Below are 22457 nucleotides of genomic sequence, written 5' to 3' on the forward strand. Positions count from 1 at the left end.
CTGCTTTGGGTCATCCTTGGTCATGCTTTTTAAATGCAAGTCTTTTGTTCTTTCTACACATGAGTTTCTAGTACTACTTTCATATGAGGGCAAAGGTTTATAATGAGATTTTTAGTTTGACTATCCATTTAATGGCCTCCTGAGATGCCTTGTATAGAAATGAGATGCTCCCCACAAGATCTTAGTAAGCAGGTTGATGGGATGTGTTCCATGGTCTGGGACTCATAACCACAACCACACTTAGGGTCATCCTTCTCCTTCCACTTGTGGAGCAGTCAGCTGAATCACCTCTGCCCTCTGTGGGTTTGGCTGAGCACTTTTCACTGTCTTCAAGGGAGGTTCCAACGAGTCTAATACAAGTCAAACCTTTGAGTTGTGTAATTCATTATTCAGTGACAGTTTGTGTAGGTCTTTGGGATCTATGCAAGAAAAATGTTACAGCCAAATCATATCATAAAATTGTTGTTTAATGTGATTCCTCTGTTATTAAAATGCAAAACTGAGCTAATGAAGGCTTTAGAGATTATTGCAATGGCTATTTGATCAATGAATGGTTAACGATGTTCAAGGAATACGCTGTCACATTTCCTACATTACAATAGTGATTACACTTCACAAGTACTTCATTGGCTGTACAGTGCTTTGGGACCTCCTGAGGTTGTTCACAGCGTTATATACACTAATATCTGCCTTTTTTCTTTTCCCTTTCCAGAAATAGAAAGAAGTTGCTTGCACTATCTAAGATCAGTCTGCATTCAATGCTGCCCTATTTAACCCAATCCCCAATGAGTTCCTTTTATCAAAGTTACACATCCAGCCCCTGACATTTCCGTTTCTCTCTGCTGAAGCTACCAGATGAGTAAACTATGGTGGAACACTTGTCATTGGATTAGAATCGGTGGAGGGGGGAGGGGGCAGCAGGATGATGGAGGATCTGAAGTGGATGATAAACCGTCTGGACCCCCAGGGAGCCTGAGACCTGAGAACCAGGAGGAAGTTACCTCCAGAATCTCATTTGCATGTTCCAATTCCTTCAATAAGCTAATGGGAATGATGTCATCATTGGGGGTGAGCAGTCAATACTGGTGAGATGACATCGGGATCTGAGACTGCAATATATAAATTAGGCTTCCTCTCCTGAAGCAGGTGACATTTCCATTCCTAAAGACGGGTGTGTATAAAGAGTCCGCTTTGACCATTTTACGTCTTTCTGCAAGCACATTTCCCAGGGGACGAGGAAGGCTAAAATCCCTTAAATAATGCCAGTGTAGAATTTTAACTAACCCTGTGGATGCTCATCCACTGAGGGAACTATTAATCTTGCACAAATTTGTTCCACTCTTTAAAATATTCAGTTATCTCCCCTTTTTGTGCTCTTCTAACTCTCGACTCTGCTCTCGTTCTTGCCCTTCTCGAGATTTTTTAACTCCCGACTCTGCTCTCAGTCTCGCCCCTTCTAGCGTTCTTTTGAGTCTCCAGCTCTGCTCTCAAACATGGTCGCTAACATTTGGCTATTTAATGAATGCATTCTGTGCACCATCTGCTCTAATATTCACAGCATGAAAACTATGCCAGGCATTATTACATGTCAAACACTTCTTTTCCGCTTCAACAACTGCTGATACACTATAAAGTTCCAGGTCCATCCAAGATTTGAATATTGTTTCCAAGACTGGGCAGACTCTTTTGGCACTTCCTTCAAAGGCCTAGAAGAAGCTTGGCATTGGTCAGGTAATGTTTCACCTCGCCTCTCAACTTCTTTCAGACTTTCTTTCCCTTCCTCTGTCTCTTCCTCTCCATCTGTAACAAGGTCCCTGAACTCTATTTTATTCCTATTCTCTATTTTATTTTTTTTTATTCATTCCACAGTATGTGGGCTTTGCTAGCTGGGCCAGAATTTATTGCCCATCCCTGAAGAAGTTGTGACAACTGAGTGGCTTGCTAGGTCATTTCAGAGTCAACCACATTGCTGTGGGTCTGGAGTCACATGTAGGCCAGACTAGGTAAGGGGCATTAGTGAACCAGATGGGTTTTTGCAACAATCAACGATGGTTTTACAGTAATCATTAGATTTTTAATTCCAGATTTTTATTGTATTCAAATTTCACCATCTACCACGGTGTGATTCAAACCTGGGTCCCCAGAGCATTACCCTGGGTCTCTGGATCACTAGTCTAGCAACAATACCACTATGTATTGCCTCCCCTTTCAGGAGAAGAGTCATGCGAACTCAGAAGGTTAACTCTGTTTCTCTCTCCGCTGAGTTTTTCCAGCATTTTCTGCTTTCCTTTCAATATTGATGCTGTCCCATGCTGTGGGTCTGGGATTTTCACAAGTTAAGGTGATTGAATCAATTAACTGTGTTGAGCAGGGAATGCTTGTGAGGAAGATCAGAGATCTTAGGATTATACAATCTTACAGCACAGAAGACAGCCATTCAGCCCAATATGCTCTTTGAAAAAACTATGCAACTTAGTCCCACAACATGGCAACAGGAACAGGCTGAGATGATCAACAACCCCCCAGATGGTTATGGTTCTCTATTACTTGGAACAGTGGAAGAACGTTGTAGGTCACAGTAAGTTTCAGCTATGCAGCAGTGATGTGAAGAGGGACGAATACTCTGCCATTTGTTTGATTACCTTTGTGGATCAGGAAGGATTTATACTTCACCACCCCCTCCCCCATATTAGGAGATTAAATAGGTGAGGTTATATTTGTAACAGGCAGATCATTTATAGCTTGTGCAGAGAACATGCTCACAGGCCTTGTATTCTTTCCCTGTTTTGCACCAATCTAATTATGTGACGTCTCTGCTTTCATATTGTGTGGCCTGCTTGTAGGTTTGGATATCATTATCACTTTTGTCTCAGTAAACTAGATTTATTTTACTCACTTTGAATCGGTATTCCATCAAACTTGGTAATGAAAAGGTATCAAACCAGATATTCCACATAATTAGATCGGTTTAGGTAAGATTCCATCCTCAGAGTATAAGTGAGCCAAGTCAGTTTGCTAGAGCAAAAGTGTTGTAATGATGTAGGTATGAGAATCTTTCACAGCTTGTTTCCTCAAAGATTAGTCAGTAACAGCATTAAGTTCATGTGCTTTCCCAGATTGGCCTAGGAATGAGCAAATCTTGAACAAATTGGGGCTCTCAAACCTTGTGACGTACTCCATCCCAACTTGGAAATGAATCACTGTTCCCTCATCAGTCAAAATTCTGAAGCTGCCTACCTAACAGTGCTGCGGGTGTACCTATTGCAGCAGTTCAAGAAGGTTCAAGCAGTTCAACAACACCACTTTCTCAAGGGCAATTACAGATGGCAGTAAATGCTGACCTTGCCATTGATACCCACATCCAAAAATGAACAAATAACTTTCCTAGATGGGTTTACTGCTTCAGGATAATCTACAAGGAGAATGCAGAAATTAATTGAATATACGATCAACCATCCCTTATGGACAATTACTTGTTTTTACAGGATGTTAAAGAAAGAGCTTGCATTTCTATTGCACCCTTCACATTCCTGAAAGCATTTTTTAGCCAATGATTTACTCTTTTTTACCTCTACGTTTGACTATTCCAATGCACTCCTGCTGGCCTCCCTCTTTCTACACTCATCAAACTTGTTCAAACTCTGTTACCCATATTCTAATTCACACCAAGCCCTGCTCACCCATTTCCCATTGTGTCAACTATCTACATTGGTGAAGAAATGTTTTGATTATAAAATTCTCACCCTTGTTTTCAAATCTCCCCACACCTCATGCCTTATCTCCCTAGTCTCCTCCTGTGCCACAACCCACTAAGATCGTTGCACTCATTGTTTTCTGGCCTCTTGAGCACCCTCACTTTTCATCACTCCACCATTGGTGGCTGTGTCTTCAGCTAAGCTCTGGAGTTCCTTCCATAAACCACTCTTCCCCTAAACCTCTCTCTCCTCCTTTCAAATGCTCCTTAAAACCTATCTCTTTGACCAAGCTTCTGGTCACTTACCTTAATATCTACTTGTACAACTTAGTGTCAAATTGTATTATATAATGATTGTGCAATGGGCCTTTTTCTTACATTAAAGGTGCTATACAAATTCCAGTTGTTGTTGTTGTCTTGAAATGCTTTTTATTGTAATGCAAGGAAATGCGATAGCTAATTTGCACGCAGCAAGGTCCCACAAACTACAATGCAAAAAATGACCAGATAATCATTTTTTGTGATGTTGATTGAGGGATAAATATTGGACAGGACATCAGGACCCCTGTTAATCTTGGAAATAGTGCTTTCAGATCCTTCATGTCCACCAAGAGGACAGACGGAGACTCAGTTTAATGTCTTCTCCGAGAGGCAAGACCAAACTTCATCTTGGGTGGTAATGCAAAATGGACAATAATGAATTGACACCAATTTCACATGCCACCTGATTTTATTGTTCATAAATGACAGGAAACATTTGTCTTTTGCAACAAGCTATCATTCTAATTTTCATAGTGTTCATTGAGAACCATGAGGATATTATTAGACCAATTACAATTGAGCTTTTGTAGCCTCCTACAACTTTTTGGCAGCAGCTGAAAAGCTGTCAATAGTATGCAAAAAAAAGGACAAAGTGAATAATCTATGAGGGGCCACTAGATTTTGTGACCCTCTTGAGGAAAAAAATAAAATTCAGGGTATGCTGAAATATAATCAGTTTGAGAGAAATAACATCAGTTGCTGCAGCGTCACTTCTAAATATCATAAATGAGGTGAAATTGTTTTCATAAGATATCCCAGACAGATAATTGATGAGGTAGAAAGACCGCCTTGATTTTCTACCTGCCATATTGTAGCTTATTGCTTCCACAGTAATTTGATTGAAGCAATTCAAGTGGCTCATTTACATACCCTTTTGCCAATGATTAGATAAAAACCAATGAAAATGCATGTAAATACAGGAAGATGTGATTTCTCAGATTTGATAGAGATGTTTGGCTGTATGATGACTCCTGAGTGATGCAGGAATTGGACACTTCATAGAAAATAATATGAGACAAGGATCTGGGTATACATTTCTAAATATCCATTAAATGCAGTCCAGCACTGTTCAATTTTGTTTTTAATATTTTTAGGAAAATGTGGACCTCGGAGACCTGATGTTTTCACTGTGTTATCTTCCCACTGCTGGTCGGCTCACTATCACTGTCATCAAGGCTCGCAATCTTAAGGCCATGGATATAACCGGAGCTTCGGGTAGGAATACCACCATTAGAGAACAATGGAATATTGAAAACAGCCTATTAAAACAGCAACTTGTCTTTATATAGCATCTTTAACATAATAAAATGACCCAGTGCACTTCACAGGAGAGTTATCAGGCAACAGTTGACAGCAAGCCATGCAAGCAGATATTAAGATGGAAAAGGGGTAGATTTTAAGGAGTGTCTTAAAGGATAACAGAAATGTGGAGAGGTTGATGGAGAGAACTCTGGACTTTAGGGCCCAGGCAGCTACAGGCTTGGCCACCAATGGTGAAGCGACTAAAATCTGGGATGCTCTGAAGGCCAGAATTTGAGGGGTGCGAGGTTTCAGATGGTTCTAGAGCGGAGGAGATTACAGATATAGGGAGGGGCAAAGCCATGGAGGGGCTTGAAAGTAATGCTGAGAACTGTAAAATCAAGGTGTAGCTGGACTGTGAGCCAATGTCAGGCAGCAAGCCTAAGGGTGATGGGTGAGTGGGACTTAGTGCAAGTTTAGATATTGGCAGCAGAGTTTTGGATGAGTTTAAATTTATGGCAGGTGAAAGATGGGAGGCTAGTCAGGAGTGCATTGGAGTAGTCAAATGTAGAGGTACCAAAGGCATGAATGAGGGTTTCAGCAGCAGATGAGCTGAGGCAGAGATGGTTGGTGTTGCAGAGATGGGAGCAGGTGGTCTTGTTGACTATCTTATTGCTCCAACAGATCCATATGTGAAGATCTCTCTGATGTGCGATGGGAGGAGGTTGAAGAAGAGGAAAACATCAACAAAGAGAAATACATTAAATCCTGCGTACAATGAAGCCATAGTCTTTGATGTTCCCCCTGAAAATATTGACCAAGTGAGCTTGTTAATAGCTGTCATGGATTACGATCGGTGAGATACCTGTTTAAAAATATAGTATCAATAACTGATTTTTACAACAACAGAAAAACTGCCAAACAGAAAATACATAAGGTCAGTCAGCATCTGAAAGGAGAAAACAAGTTGAGGTCTTGGGTATAAATCCTTTGCCAGGACTGAAAGCTGAAACTGTACACAAAATAATGTTTTTGATTTTCAGTTCTTGGTTCTGATGAAGAAGAGTCTTTGCCCTTTTCTCATTATCAGTGTCAATAGATCTGCTGTGTATTTCCAACATTTTTTAATGTCCATTAATTGCAAATAATTGCAGATACAATTCGACAAAGAAAGACACAAGAATTTGCGTTTTCCCTTTGTCAAATTATGCAAATGACAAATGAGCAAATCCACTTTAGTGATCACTGAAGGATCAAGCAATTAGAAAAAGGAAGCTAGCCCTGTCCATTCTGGACACAGCTCCGCTAACTGATCCATTCCCAACCTTCCTATCCAACTGGAAACCTGGATAAAGGTCAGCCATTTAGGACTGAGATGAGGCTGGACTTCTTCACCTGACTCTTTGGAGTTCTCTGCCCAGAGAGTTGTGGATGTTCAGTCATTGGATATATTCAAGAATGAGAGCAATAGATATTTACACTCTTTGGGGAATCAAGGCATTGTGCTGTGGTCCAAGATCGACCATGATCTTATTGAATGGAGGAACAGGTTCAAGGGGTTGTATGACTTCCTCATGCACTCATTTCTGACGTTGTTATGATTTCCCTCTTCAGTGCCTTACACCAAAAGCTTTATTTTTATTTTATTTATTCTTCCACGGGATCTATGGCTGGGCCAGCACTTATTGCTTATAATTAACCTTGAGGAGGTGATGGTGAGCCTCATTCTTGAACGCTGCAGTCATTGTGGTGTAGGTATATCCACAGAGCTGTTAGGAAGGGAGTTGCAGGATTTTGACTCAGCGACGGTGAAGGAATAACGATTATAGTGCCAATTCAGGATTGTTAACTGGATCCACATCAGTTGGTGAAGTTAAACCTAAGACAAACAACTTTCCTTGTTGGAGAGAGTTTATCGGCTTCACTACTCCAACACACCGGTGTCCCAGATATTCCCATTTATAGGTGCACAAATATCCATCACCTGTTTAACAATGTAAATTGTCATTGAACCTTAACAATTTGACAAGGATGGTGTGTGGCTTGAAGGAGAACTTGCAGGTGGTGGTGTTCACATGCATCTCTGCCCTTGTTCTTCTGGTAGAGGCCACGAGTTTAGAAGATACTGTTGAAGGAGACTTGATGAGTTGCAGCAGTGCATCTTGTAGATGGTACACTCAACTGCCAGTGTGTGTCAGTAGTGGAGGGAGTGAATATTTAAGGTGGTGGATTGGATGCCAATCAAGCAGGCAGCTTTGTCCTCGATGGTGTTGAGCTTCTTGAGTGTTGTTGGATCTGTACTCATCCAGGCAATTGGAGAGTATTCCATCACACTCCTGACTTGTGCCTTGTCAGTGGTGGACAGGCTTTAGGGAGTCAGGAGGTAAGTTACTTGCAGCAAGATTCCTGGCCTCTGACCTGCTCTTGTAACCATAGCATTTATATGACTGGTCTAATTCAGTTTCTGGTCAATGCTAACCCCCAGGATGTTGATTGTGGGGGATTCATGGTTGGTAATGCCATTGAATGTCAAGGGGAGGCGATTTGATTCTCTCTTGTTGGAGATGGTCATTGCCTGGCACTTGTGTAGCATAATGTTACTTGCTACTTATCAGCCCAAGCCTGAATTCTGTCCAGGTCTTGCTACATATGAGAGAGATCAAGCACTTTATAGGAATTTGGCACATATTGTACCACCAATGGGTGGCAAATCTGTTGGTGGGCCTCGTTATTTTTACCTTTGCATGAAATGTGACTGAAGAATGATACGAGTCCAAACTATAAGCCCTGATTACTACTTTCAACCTTCTGATATAAGCCTGGAAACATTTTCTAGCTTTTTAGGCTGAAGTTGTATCTAAAATATCCCACAAAGTAACCAAGGCCCCTGGATGTATATTTATGGTTCTAGTGAGGTTCCCTGAGAAACAGATTCACAGAAAGTTGGTTTCTAGCCTGAGAGCCGAAATTATCCTGAAACAAGCTTAAATGTGTCCCTGGTGAAGGATTTCAACATGTTAAAAACCTTTGAAGATATGTAAGAACCTTTCTAACTTTCCCAACAATATTGAACCCAGACCAACCCTAGTCATGTGAACTGGGTGTTTTCAGATCTTCTGTATTTTCTGCAAAAGTCTGAAGCTGGTGAAATCTCACCTATTTGCCTTTGTCTGCAGCAATCAACATTTCCCACTGAGACATCCAGGTGTGTTCTATCTCTGTCCCAGTCTAGCCAAGCCCTCACAGGTATCTGGGACAGGCATTGCCATCCTGAAAATTAAACAGCCCCTATCCTGAACAACATAAAAGGTACCAGACAACAGTCTATTCATTCCTCATTTCAAGTTCCTCTTCGTTGGCTTATTTCAGGCCCAGGCTGGGATGCATGCCAATGATAATATACCCAGGATTAATTAAAAGTACCGCCCTCAAACTGTTACTTTCAAGAGGATTGAGTTCAATTCTACAAATACTATGGAGAAATGAGAATTAACAGACCACGGAAAAGATAGACTATTTTGTAATGATACCAGTTGTTCATTTTGAAGCCACCTTTTCCTTTTCCTCCCTTTGTAAATCCAACTAAGGTGTGACTCCATTCAGTGGATGAAAAAGGCTCAACTAACAAATATGGCTAATGATGTTGAATGCTGTTCCTCGATTGAGCCACCAGGAGGCATATGCTTGCCCTGTTTGGGTGCCCTGCTCCCAAACAATCACCCTACCCCCAACATCCCCTCCACCCTCACACCCTCTCACCTCCAATAATTTGACCTCATCTGGGAAAATGCCCACCCCCTGGAGAAAGCCCCAGTGTGGATGGGAGCCGGTCTGGGGCTCAAGTTTCCAAATTCGTCCAACATTCTTAACCTAACAGTTGTTCTATCATGCAACTCTTCTAAGGCCAGGTTTTAGTTCTGTGCATGTGGATTGGTTTTGAAAGAATTAAAATCAGGCTCTTAGAGCACATTTACATGACAACCCTGGAGCTGATGCAAAATTACCTTTCTTCACACTGATGCCAAAGTTAAGAATTTGCCTTCTCAGTTGTAAAGTTACACAAAGTGGGAGCATATTGTTGGAATTCAAGAATTCAAAAATTTCCTGTTTTGTAGAATCCAAAGATCTCCATGTCCACTTTCCCAAAATGTAGCCGTTCTCCTGCAGCACAAATTGGTGATATCTACCCAGAGCCTAAGTGCTAGAGTCAGGGTCTGGAGTGATAATGGGCCAAAACAAGGGTGAAACTTGATGCTTCACTCTGGAATCAGTTGCAGCCTCAACTCTAAATCCAGTAGGTAGGATAGCCTAGTCATTTCACGGTAGTGGGCAAGGAGGCCTGAGATCATGAGTTCAAAACCCACTGTCGGTCCTTGTGAAATTGTATTCAAAGACAATTTGTCACCTGGTATCAGAAAATGATCATGAAAACTGCTAGATTGCAGTTTTTAAACAAAAAATGTTTTAGGGAAGGGATCATACACTCTCGATCAGGTCTGGCCTACACTTGACTCAAGCCTGGTAATTGGATTCTCAATGACCTTGGGCCTCCCATTGATGAGCAACAAAACTAGCTCATCTCACATCTCCAAACAAGATGGGAAGAAAGAGCTCACACAAATTTCCAGTTGATGTAAATGAGAAAAAGCTTCATATAAGCTTAATGACATTACCAGTTCTTAAACTTTATGTCTCCTAGTCTTTCTGAGCTGTTCATTCGAGATGTGTTTATTGTTTTAACTTTTTAAGGAAAATTATTATGGCAAATTTTTCACAGTGTAGGTCACAACGAGGTCATCGGTGTGTGTCGTGTGGGGAATGATGCAGAGAGGCTGGGGCGTGATCATTGGAATGAGATGCTCAGCTACCCACGCAAACCTATAGCACATTGGCATCAGCTGGCAGAGGTAAGCAACTAATGATGTATTCACTAACACGCAAAGAGTTTATAATGATGTGACAGAATCGTTCAAGGCAGCTGCCTGCGTATGTGGAACACACTGGATTGTGCTATGCAACCTTGTTAGATAGTGAGGTAGTTTAGGAGAGAAATTGGAACTTGTTGCACTTGTTTTGAATATAAAATAGGCACAAGACCAAATCTCAGGGGAACCCCACTCTGCACCCCAAACACACCTGATAATCACCTGACCCAAAATTGGGGCAGGTTATTTTTCAGGTGACTGCCTAAATTCGCCTCTATTAAATCTCTTCTTAACTTTCTCTGCTCTTGAGAACAATCCCAACATCTCCAGACTCTCCACATAGCTGAAGTCCCTCGTTCCTGGTACCATCCTAGTAAGTCTCCTCTGCGGCCTCTCCAAAAAGGGAGACGAATATTTCAGAGCCGCTTTGCTAGTTTATTCACTTCAAACCTCCTACTTGAATTTAGAGATAAGAAGCCAGGAGCTATTCTTCTGTGAATTTCAATTCAATGCAATTAATTATGGATGATTCTTAGAACGTCTGCCATGTATTATGGAACTGGCCTTTCCTCCTGTGCCTCTGGAGTTGTAACATATTCACTTCCTGCTGGCACTGCACTTATAAACCTTGCCTTGAATATGGAGTCAGGACTTAACTGAAACCAGAATAAAGAGGAATGGGATCTCCCCTAGTCTGATGAAGCCTTGCTGTGCTCCATTTCTGCATTGATTTGCCTTCACATCCATTTCATGCTCCATGTTTAGCACTCTATTTTGTTTTCTAATTTTTGTGTACTGAGTGATCTCTTTAAACAAAAGCAATGCATTATTCACAACCATATTAAGCCACCCTAACTGGTTTGTAAAATAGAGAATTTGCCAGACAACATCCAATGAAGCAATAACTGAAGCAATTTGAGCTAAATTAATTTTAGTCTAGAAGATCAAATCCCATGTATTATTGAAATAAAAGGTGTAATAACATTGATAGTGACTTTACTGTGTGGAAATTAGCAAGTTATTGAGATGGATACCCTTTTGTTTTCTGTTTCAGATGGCAATACTTCTCAAATAGCTTTTATATTTTCTACTTTTTCACTGCAATATAGCTTTTCCGAAGTGGTTTTTGTTTGTTCTAAATTCCCTTCGCTCCTTCAGGGCCATGAGCAAGTTCAACACTCAGCTTGTTACAGAACTTAATTTATTATAAAGATATGCAAATAACTAGAGTTCTGGTGCACAGTTCCAGTCTCCATGTTACAAAAATAATATGGAGGCACTGATGAAGGTGCAAAAGAGATTTATAAAGCAGATGCTAGAACTGAGAGATTAAACCTATCAGGAAAGAGTGATCAGGTCGGGGCTTTTTTCTCTAGAAGACTAGAGGGTGACCTGATAGAGTATTATGAAAGGGTTTGACGGGGATGTGGAGAGTATGTTTTCACTTGTGGAGATGCCAGAGCAAGGGCAATAAGTACAATAGAGTCACTGCTAAATCCAATAGACAATGCAGGAGAAAGTTCTTCACCTAGAGAGTGGGGTGAATGTGGAACTTGAGAACAGTTGCACTGAATAGCATGGATACATTTAAGAGGAAGCTAGATATGGACATGAGGGGAAAAAGGGACAGAGGGTTATGGTGATGGGGTGGGATGAAGAGGGATGGAAGGCGGTTCTTGTGGAGCATGAACATCTGAATGGACCAGTTAGGCCAAATAGCCTCTTTATGTGTTATAAAATTCTGTGTAAAGGGTTGACTTGCTAATATTTGCTGTTGTTAGCTGTGCTCTTGTGCAGCTTTTCTTATAAAGGCCAACTTGTTATGACGCAGCAGATGGTGTGTGCCAGGTGGATCAAATCCATGAGGGAAACTTGATTGTGCTATCACAACAATTTTGCAATTTGTATTTATTTCGGAATGCGTGCCCTGAATTCAGAAGTAATAAGTCCACCAAGACTTTAGAGATTTTTTAAAAAACTAAAATTAAAATATTTATGAACAAAAGAAAAGGTTTCAAGCACATACATAGGTCTACAAATCACTACTATAATCACTCCTAAAGTCTCTAATTAACCAGGCCCCCAGTTACACCCCCTTTAAGGCAATGGTCCAAAAATAGATTTTAGATTTTAAACAGATCCAGCAAATTAACACAATATCCTGGACAGTGGAATTCAAAATGGCTCTCTCCAGTTTTGGTTTCTGTAGACAGCAGGTCTACACAAATACTGGAGGCTTCTGTTAGATTGTACAATGCCTTTCTCTGACATACAGCCTCATTCTTCTTTATATATGTTTCACCCTTTTTCATATGTAAATTCCATGGTTTCCATGTGTCTTTGAACTTTTATCCCCCTTTCTCATAATATAAATCTTTTCATGTTGCTACTATTCTCATTAACCTCTTTGAAATTCAAATTCCCCTTCATCTATCTAAAAATGCAAATTCCCTTTACACCTTACATGCTAAGACTCCAACCATGTTTACTCATTAGCATATTAAAGATACTTCTTACACCTTCTTTTGATAACTTCAACTTGCAGTCTGCTTGGCTGCCAAATATAATTAAATCACACACACACACACACACACACACACACACACAGAACAACACAACCCCCATAATCCTACTTTACAATAAATCAGAAAAATACTATGAAAATTATTATACTCTCATGACAAACTAAATTATTGTGGACAACAGAAGCAAACACAGAATGTGTTTGTGTGACTTTCCAGGGAGATTCGTGGATTGTGTAATATAAATCTTTGGTATATAAGAGGCCAATAGAAGGGCAATAGGATTCTGGGTTTTTAACACAATGTATTGAATATGAAACAAGAAAGTGATGTTGAATTTGTATCAGACTTTGACTAGGAGACAGTTGGGGTAATGTGCATGGCTCTCGGCACCTGATTCCAAGATGGATAATTGGGCTATGGTTAGGGGATAGTAATGAGCCATTAGGATGACAGCAAAATTGAGAACTTGTGAAGAGAGGGATAGATATTGCAGCTTCATTCAGTGGTTCAGTTATGCTCCCCTCTGAGTTACAACATTCTGAATTCAAGTCCCGCACCAGGACTTGAGCACAAAAATCAACTCTGACACTCCAATGCAGCATTGAAGGAGTGCTGCACTGTCGAGGTGCTATTTCAAATGAGCCATTCAACTGATGTACCCTCTCAGGTGGGTGTAAAAAATACCATGGAACTATTTTGAATAATATCAGTGGGATTATCCCAGGTGTCCTGACCAATATTTGTCCTTCATTCAACATCACTAAAACAGATCTGGTCATTATCTCACTACTGTTTGTGGGAGTTGTTGTATGCAAATTGGATGCCATGTTTCCTACATTACAATAGTAACTACATTTTAAAAATAATTAACTGACTGTAAAATGTTTTAAGATGCCTGGTAGTCATTAAAAGTGCTATATAAACACAAGTCTTTCTTTGTTCTCATTTTAATGGAAGATTTCAAAATTATGAAGACTTTGAGAGGGCAGCTGGTGAATTATTGGTCCCACTGGTTGGTGGATTAGTAACAATTACTACCATCTAAAAGAGTTCTGCAGCACCTCACAAAGAGTCCTTCAGCAGCTCCTTCCAAATCCGCAACCCCTACCAACTAGAACAAAAAGGGCAGGAGACACATGGGAACGCCACCTGCGAGTTTACCTCCAAGTCACACATACAAGTCCTGACTTGGAATTATATCACCATTCCTTCATTGTCCCTGGGTCAAAATCCTGGAAGTCCCTCCCTAACAAGACTGTGGCTGTACCCATGGACTGCAACAGTTCAAGAAGGTAGCTCACTACCACCTTCTCAAGGGCAATTAGTGATGGGCAATAAATGCTGGTGATACCCATATTCTAACAACGAATTTTTAAAAATGCAAGGGGGCAGAGTCTATGATTTACTGGTATCAGTCGTATAATAAAGAGGGATGTTAGAACACTTGTTTTTTTCACACAGAACATGGAATGCTTTACTGTCCGTTAAGGAAAAGACAGCAGACCTGAATTAGCTGGGAAAGTAACAGTATTTAAAGGCATTTGCTGTTAATAATGTGTGAATCGCCCAGCAATTTTTAACGAGGAAGGAATAGGCCATGCATTGTGAATGACCAAGTTGCTGGACGATTTATATCACTCTGCCATTAGCGTTCCAGAAATAGCAGCCCGCCTTCAACCTCCCTACAAGTTGATGCATTTGTCCTTGTCCATTAAACTCATCACAGAAAGTTAAGGCTGGCATGTCAACGTGTAAAGACCCTTTAAATGAGGAAGCTTGTATTCTGCAGCCAAGTAGCAGAACAATTTAAACTGTGGAGCTTTCCTCACAGGTAGTAAATTGTTAGAGATTTTTAAAATTTAAAACTATTTTCTTACTTTTTCCTTTCTGCCTTTTTTTTCTCTCACTTAATGCAATCTTTTTTTTCCTTCTCTTTATTTCTCCTTCTGGACCTGTTCTGACTCTAACTCACTCATTTCCTTCTCTGTCATTCATCGATCTCTTCTTTTCTCAATCTTTAAATCTCATTTGTTAAGAGGATAGACTGTTAAGAGGATAGACTGTTAGCCCTGTCATTCACTGAGGTCACAAATACCGCATTGCCCTCACTGCACTGTTATCAGCTCACACTCCCAGTAAGTTACAGGGCAAAGGAATTTTGAGCTGAAAAAGTCGAACTACCTGGATATTCGGTGAGATGCCCCACAACAGCAATTCCATGCCATTAATTAAATTAAAAGGGAATTGTATAATATTAGAAAAGGAATATAAGAGATTACTGAGATAGGACTGGTAAGTAAGATTAGAGTAGATAACTTGATCCGTGGGGCTAGCAGCAGCACAGAGATAATGGACAGCATGGCCTCCTTCTGTGCTATAGTTTCTATGATTTTTCCTATTTTAATGGAAGCGTTAATCAATAAATAGGTTAACAACTGCTTTAAAATGGGAGACAAGCATATGAGTTGAACATTGATAATGCATTAAAAGGCCCCTGTTGTGTTCCTGTGTGTTTGACCATCTGCATGTCTACTTTTTGACTATCTGAGTTTAACAAATGCCTGAACGAAACCAGTATACTTTGTCCAGAAGCTTAAGTACTGAATTAAATAATTTGTTATCCAGATTCCAGTAAAGTTTTATCTCCACTGAACTTGTGAATCCTGATAAACTGAGTGAAGGACTAGAGGTATCTCCTCTGATCATTTCAATGGATGCTAAATGATGCTCTCCACAAATTGTGATGTGCTATATAGCAAACAGCTTAGAATCATAGGCCAGGATTTTCGTGGGCAGGACTAGAAGTTCCTGCCCGAAATTAATGAATCTTTGGCGGGTCCGTCAAATTTTCCATCCTGCTCGCGACAATTCCTGCCATGGGCGGGACTGCAAAATCCCAGCCATAGCATCTTATAGCACATTCAGTCCATCATGCTTGCTAAAGAGTTACCCAATTAGTCCCAGTGCCCTGTATTCTCCATAGTTCTGCAAATTTTTACTTGTCAAGTATTTATCCAATTCTTTTTCGAAAGCTTCCATACCACTCTTCCAGGCAGTGCATTCCAGATCATTACAACTCATGGTAAAAAAAAATTCCTCATCTTGCCTCTGGTTCTATTGCCAATTACATTACTCTATGTACTATGGCTATTCATGCTCCTACCAGTGGAAACTTGAATCATGTAGAGTTTGAATACAATGCACTGATGAAACTCATAAAATATACACATATTTTCAATTACTTCAATAATGATATCAATTGCAAGCAAAATGATTTTCAGTGGGGTGATTGGTTCCCCAATGAGTTAACAAAGCTCATTGAATATGGGGTCAGTTCCAATCCAGATGGCACGAATATATTGGTAGCTGTGAATGTTCGAATGTGTGATGTGTTCTATTAGGTGCCTCCTAGATCTTTGGCTTCGTAACATTTGCTCAATGTCAACAGAATCTGCACTAATTAGGCAATCTGGCCTCAGGCCTCTCAGAAAAAAATTGTCATGAAAGAACACAAGAAGTAGGAGCAGGAGTAGGTCATACAGTCCCTCAAGCCAGCTCCACCATTCAATAGGATCATGGCTGAACTTTTACCTCAACTCCACTTTCCTCCCTGATTCCCATATCCCTTGATTCCTTTGGTGCCCAAAGATCGATGATCTCAGTATTGAATGAACTGAGCACAGCTCTCTAGGGTAGAGAATTCCTCTGAATTAAGAAATTTCACTTCATTTCTGTCCTAAGTAGCCGACCCTTTATCCTGAAACGATGCCCCTTAGTTCTAGATTCACCAGCCAGGGGAAATGACCTCTCAGCATTTAACTTGGCATGACCTCTTAGAATTGTATATGTTTCAGTGAGACTGCTTCTCATTCTTGTAAACATGGAAGAATATAAGATCATTCTATTTAATCTCTCTTCATAGAACAGCCTTCTCATTCCAAGGGCCAATCTTATATTGCAATTTCAAGATGTTGTCAGTGTGATTTGGATGGAGCCTCTGACCAATGTTGTGCTTGACTTGTAAGTGTGTCTCACTGTTCCAAGGTAGTGAAAGGTGTTCCAGTTGGAGCATTAATATCACTTTTTGAGTACACATCAAATCCTGGCTTATGGATTCTGTGATTCCCGATTTTGCCAATTTTAACTCATTTTATCTAAAGTTAAAGTATAAAATACCTCAGACCGAAATGGCAGATTAAGAAAACACTTTCAAGACCTTTATTGAGTAAATAGTGCACTAGTTGGACATTTGTGAAATTTGAACAGATTGCAACATCCAAATTAAATTTGGGATGATTTTGATCCATTTGAAAACACCAGGCTTTTGGCTTATTTGAAATAATTTTTAATGGTTTAACTCTTGATATATTTCCTAAGAAAGAGAGCAGCAATTTCTTGGGGAGATCAACTTACATGCTCCCTTCCAAGTCACACACCATCCCAACTTGGAGATATATATTGCCATTCTTTCATTGTTGCTGAGACAATAGCCTGGATATTGTGCAAGCCGCGCTTTGGAAGCACTTTCACCACAGATTGCAACAGTTCAAGAAGAAGCCCACCTGAACCCTTCAAAGGCAATGAGGGAATGGCCAGAAAAATTATGGTCTTGCCAGCATGGCCAACATCTAGAGAATGAATAAATAAAAATGATAATTGATAGACTTTCTCACATCATCAGAGTCTCAATGGTCATTCCTTTATTATTCTATACTTTGGCTGTGTCACACAACCCTCCCCCCCACCCCCCCTTAACCCCTGACAGGTTGTTGATCCATTGGCTAATTGCAGGATTCATTCATCCATCTTTTGGTGGCATCTCCTCCTTTAAGGACCCTCTGACCCTCCACTTGTCTGGTCAAAAACACTGTTATGGAAGTAGCTGAATTATGTAACCACCAATTCCTGTGAACTTGCTGCCTCCCTTTCTCTGTAATCTACTCCAGCTCTCCAACCCTCCGTAGTTTCAGCTCCTCAAATTCTGGCCTCTTGCATATCTCTGATTTTCACTACTCCACTATTGGCAGTCAAGTCTTCAGCTGCCTAGGAACTAAGCTCTGCAATTCCCCTCCTAAACACTCAGCCTATCCCTCCTCATTTAAGACATTCCTTAAAAATTGTCACTTTGACCAAGATTTTGATCATCTGCTCTAAATATCTCCTTTGTGGCTCAGTGTCAAATTTTGTTTGGTAATGCTCCTGTGAAACCTCTTATAATGTCAAAGGTGTTATATAAATATAAATTGCTGTTGTTGTTATTCAACCACAGGTAATACTATCTACTATCATTAGAATAGCAGATTCAACATCTAATCCAGCCAGAGAGGTGATGATGGTGGATGAATGTGGAACTCACTGTGAGTCTTTGAGGCAAATAGCATAGATGCCTTTAAGAGAAGCAAAATAAATGCCAGAAAGCAAAGGGAATAGAAGGATTTACTGATTGGATGTGAGGAGGGCCGTGTGGTGCACAAACACCAGCATAAACTGGTTGGGCCAAATAGCCTGATTCTATGCTGTGAATTATTTCTAATTCTATATAACTTCTCATTTCCATGTTCCACACTCAGGAAGTGCTGCAGATGAGTAATGGGACACTTTTTTTCCCTTTCCTCCTCCTCCTCCTCAGTTCTTCTCCCTGTGAATATGTGGTATCCTACTGGGAATTATGTGACAGAAGTTCCATGCTTCCACTTCACAGGCTTCTGATGTGTAAAAAGGAATGCGTAACAGCCAGGATTTAATTCTTTCATTAACCCTTTAATTTAAATAATGTATTCCCAATAAATCTGATTTGACTTGTAGCTATCTGTTTGGCCACCTGTTTATCCAGAACTGTTCTTTCTGATTTTAATCTGAGATACACATATTGATAAAGTCCTTCATAAGTGACTTTGAGCTAAAGATGAAACCGATGGAATTGAAGGGAAATTATCAACCTAGTTAGGAAATTGGCTGAATGGCAGAAAACAGAAAGTAGTGATAATGGCAGGCACTCTAATTGGCAGGATATGACTATTGGTGTTCCACTAGTTAGGGCCTCAATTATTCACTGTATTTATTAACGACTTAGACGAAAGCCACATATCCAAATTAGCCGATGACACTAGGTATGTGGCATTGCCGGAAGAGAAGATGGAATTGTAAAATTACAATGAGAAATTGATTGATTAAGTGAATGGGCCAAACCGTGGCAAATAGATTTCAACATAGGCAAACATGAGGCCATCCATTTTGAAAAGAGAACAAGACTTTCATCTCTATTGCACCTTTCATAACCTTCAGACATATAAGTGTTTTATAGCAAACAAAGTGCTCTTGAAGTGTAGTCACTATTGCAATGTATTGTAATGTCAGATAATCTATTTTTGTCATGCTGATTATCTGCTGTTTGTGGGAGTTTGCAGTATACAAATTGGCTGTCACATTTGCTATTTTATAACAGTGGCTACACTTCAAAAGTACTGCATTGGCTGTAAAGTGCTTTGGGATATCCTATGGTTGTGAAAGTGCTACAGAAATGCAAGTATTTATTTCCTTTTTACATAGCTTGTTAGCAAAGTTGAAGCCCATAGGATAAAGGGCATGTGTACAAAAGTTTAAGAGATAGAAAACAGAGCTGTGTTGAATGGCTGCTATTCAGACTGGAGGAAGGTAGTCAGTGAAATTCCCCAAGGTTCAGTACAGGCTGTTTTTGATCGACATTAATGACTTGGACTTGGTGATATAGGGCACAATTTCAAAATTTGCAGATGACAAACTTGGAGTATAGTAAACAATGAGGATGATATTTATAGACTTCAAGAGAATGTAGGCAGACTGGAGAAATGGGAAATTTGCAACAAATAAAATTCAGTCCAAAAAGTGAAAGAGGATACATTTTTGTAAGATGAATGAGGAGAAACAATGCATGTTAAAAGATACAACTTCAAAGAAGGTGCAAGAAAAGTGACCTGGGCTTATTTGTTCGCAAATCTTTTAAGGGGGGCAAGAAAGATTAATAAAGCAGTTAATGAAGAATATGGAGTCCTGGGCTTTATAAATAGAGGCATAGGGCTGGATTTTCACAGACTCAGGAAGACCCTATGAATATTTAAAAATGACAGGCAAGACCCAAATCTGAAAGTCCCTCCCCCTTTTCCGACAGATCTGATTTTTGCCAGCAAGGGGAAGAGGGCAGAGTGTGATTCACACAGGAGGGAATTCTGAACTTAGGAGGGCCATTTGAACTCAATGCTGAACTCAGACATACCCCGTTTTGACTGTTGCAAGGGCCTTAACCTGCAGTGCGGGAGTCAGAAAGTGATGGAGTAGACATAGATATTGTTGAAGTATGGATAAGGTCTGTACAACTTTCATAATCTGAAGTTTTTTTTTAAATACCCTGCTCTTTAAATTTAAAAAAAAGAGTCTGCAGCTATCACTGTAGATTAAAAAAAACCCTAAGCTGGACTGCTTTGATTGGCAGGCCATCTGCTGCAGTTTAGATAAAACAGTAGCATCTGTTTGTGCAGCATCAATAGAGTTCCTTGTTGGCATTTCTCCAAGGGCTATTATGATGTAATCATGAATGCTTGGCTAAGTTTCAAAAGCTACGGTTATCTCAGAAGGGGTTCTGAGTTCACAATTTGATTGACAGTTTAGAGAGACTGTTAAAGGATTAGTTGTTTTTGAAGCAGGATCTGAACAGAAGTTTTATTGTTTTTATAAGAAATTAACCACTTGACAAGATTTAAAAGCTTTATGTTTTATGAATGGGAGGTTTTTTCACTGTCAATTGTGTATGAGTGAGAGCTGCATTAGATTGTTAAAAGTTTTTTGTTCCATCTCTACATTGCTCCAAAGGTCTTCCCATGGTAGATAATGTAGTGTTAGGGTGTTTGGGGCTATAAGAGTTAATATAGGACTCGGGAAACAGTACTGCCCACATTATGATGTAGAGAGGTACATGGGAGCTGTAGAGTATGGGAGTATGGTAGTGAGTCTGGTAGAAATCGGCATGAAGATAGCACCTAATCAGGACTGTATCCTGTGTGTGTACATATATATGTGGATATATTGTTCAAACATACAAGCTTCATTTCCTCTTCATGAGACAACATACAAGCTTACAACATGGTGGCAGCTAGTGAATGAGCCCAAAATCTCTAAGAATGAAGAAGTAAAGAAACTGCAGTCTGAGAGAAGTGCACCTAACTTAAAGACCTCGAACACACAGTTGGAGATCGCCTAAGAAGTTCCATTACAGGGGTGGAGGCTGAAGGGCAGAAGAAAGATCTACTGTGCAGTGTAAAAAGACTTCACCAGAGCATGTGGAAATCCATTGCGAGACCTGATAGAAAGCAGAGTCAAACAACCTAGGTAGCAAAAGGGTGAGAAAACTCCGAAAAAAGGCTGAAATATGCTCTTCAATTCAGCACAATATCAGACAGCACTGACAGACCGATTGTTTTAACAAGCACAGCCTGAAGAATACTGTAGCCCGGATCCAGCGCCAGTGCCATAATATGTGGCAACTGCATGAACAAAAAGAAAAGTTTTTAAAAGAAGTCACAGCAAAAAAATCAGCTTCAATTCAATTCGCTAAGTACAGGAAAGCAACTAGCTGGCCAAAACAATTTGTTTAAATTATTTTTTGCAGAACTACTGATGTTTAAAACAGCTGCATAACTGTGACAGGATCCCATCAAATTCCGACAAGCGGAGGAAGAAAAAAGGTTACTGTGGCACCATTTTAAAAAACTTAAAGCTGTATTCCCCTCTACTGAAAACATCCATGGATGGTAAATCATCACTACTAGACCAATTAAGGCAGATGGAAGGGCCAGACCAGGTGCAAAATTGGGTGTTATGGAAAAGATTTAAAAGGTATATGAAAGCATCAGACTCCAATAAGAAAACAGCGGCTGAACAAGTGAATACATTATTATATTCAGTAGGTCCAATAGCCGACAACATAATTGCCAGACAAGGAATAAATGAATCTTTCAGTAACTTTGAAGAGGTCATGAAATCCTTTGGCACCTACTTTAACCTATGAAGCAATAACATTTTGGAGTGAGCAAAATTTAACAAGAGAGTCCAAGGCCCAAGGAACCCATAGACTCTTTCATGAATGAGTTATACAGATTGGTTGAAGGCTGTGACTATGTTTACCTTAGTCTGAGCTCATAATAGACCGAATAGTAATGGAAGTGGCCGATAATACTCTTTCGGATGTAATCCAATCTAAAGAAGATCTGACTTTGGACAAAGCCATCTAAATTGTCAGACAATCAGAAGTCCACCAACAAAACTGATCCATTTTGCATGGTGAAGTTAAACCATGGTTCAGAGCAACCCCAAAATTCCAGCTCATAGAGCAACAAAAGGTCAAGGAGGCTCCAGGGCAAGGGAAGCAATGCCCAGGCAAAAACCAAGATGGTGGCGGACCATGCCAGTGCTGGCACGAGCTGTGCCCAGCAATCACTGTGCAGTTCTTTGACTGCAACCACCTGGGACACTTTGGAAAGATGTGGAAGTTCAAAAGTTCAAATCCTGGAGACATGAGGAGGATCCCAAACGAGTCCATTAGATAATTGAGCCATACCAAGAAGAAGCCCAGCAATACTTCTTGGGAGAAATTAAGGATCCCAGATTCTCATTGTGGAATGCTGACATATAAATAGTCACCTCATGAATTTCAGGTTAGGCTCAGGAACCAGTGTTATAGTCCTGGAGGATATACAGGCTATATAAGACCTCTGGCTACTG

The 22457-nt window shown here is 40.2% G+C and overlaps 1 protein-coding gene across 1 annotated transcript in view; it reads left to right on the top strand.

Annotated features, from left to right (window-relative positions):
* Positions 1–22457, top strand: part of syt9b (synaptotagmin IXb) — a 120042-nt gene that overhangs the window by 91686 nt on the left and 5899 nt on the right. The window contains exons 4-6 of the mRNA XM_041196628.1: positions 5110–5230; positions 5939–6110; positions 10032–10161. Coding sequence (XP_041052562.1) covers positions 5110–5230; positions 5939–6110; positions 10032–10161 — 423 coding nt within the window. The remainder of the gene's footprint in view (positions 1–5109; positions 5231–5938; positions 6111–10031; positions 10162–22457) is intronic.

The sequence above is a fragment of the Carcharodon carcharias genome, chromosome 10, assembly GCF_017639515.1.
Source record: "Carcharodon carcharias isolate sCarCar2 chromosome 10, sCarCar2.pri, whole genome shotgun sequence".
Lineage (NCBI taxonomy): Eukaryota > Metazoa > Chordata > Chondrichthyes > Lamniformes > Lamnidae > Carcharodon > Carcharodon carcharias.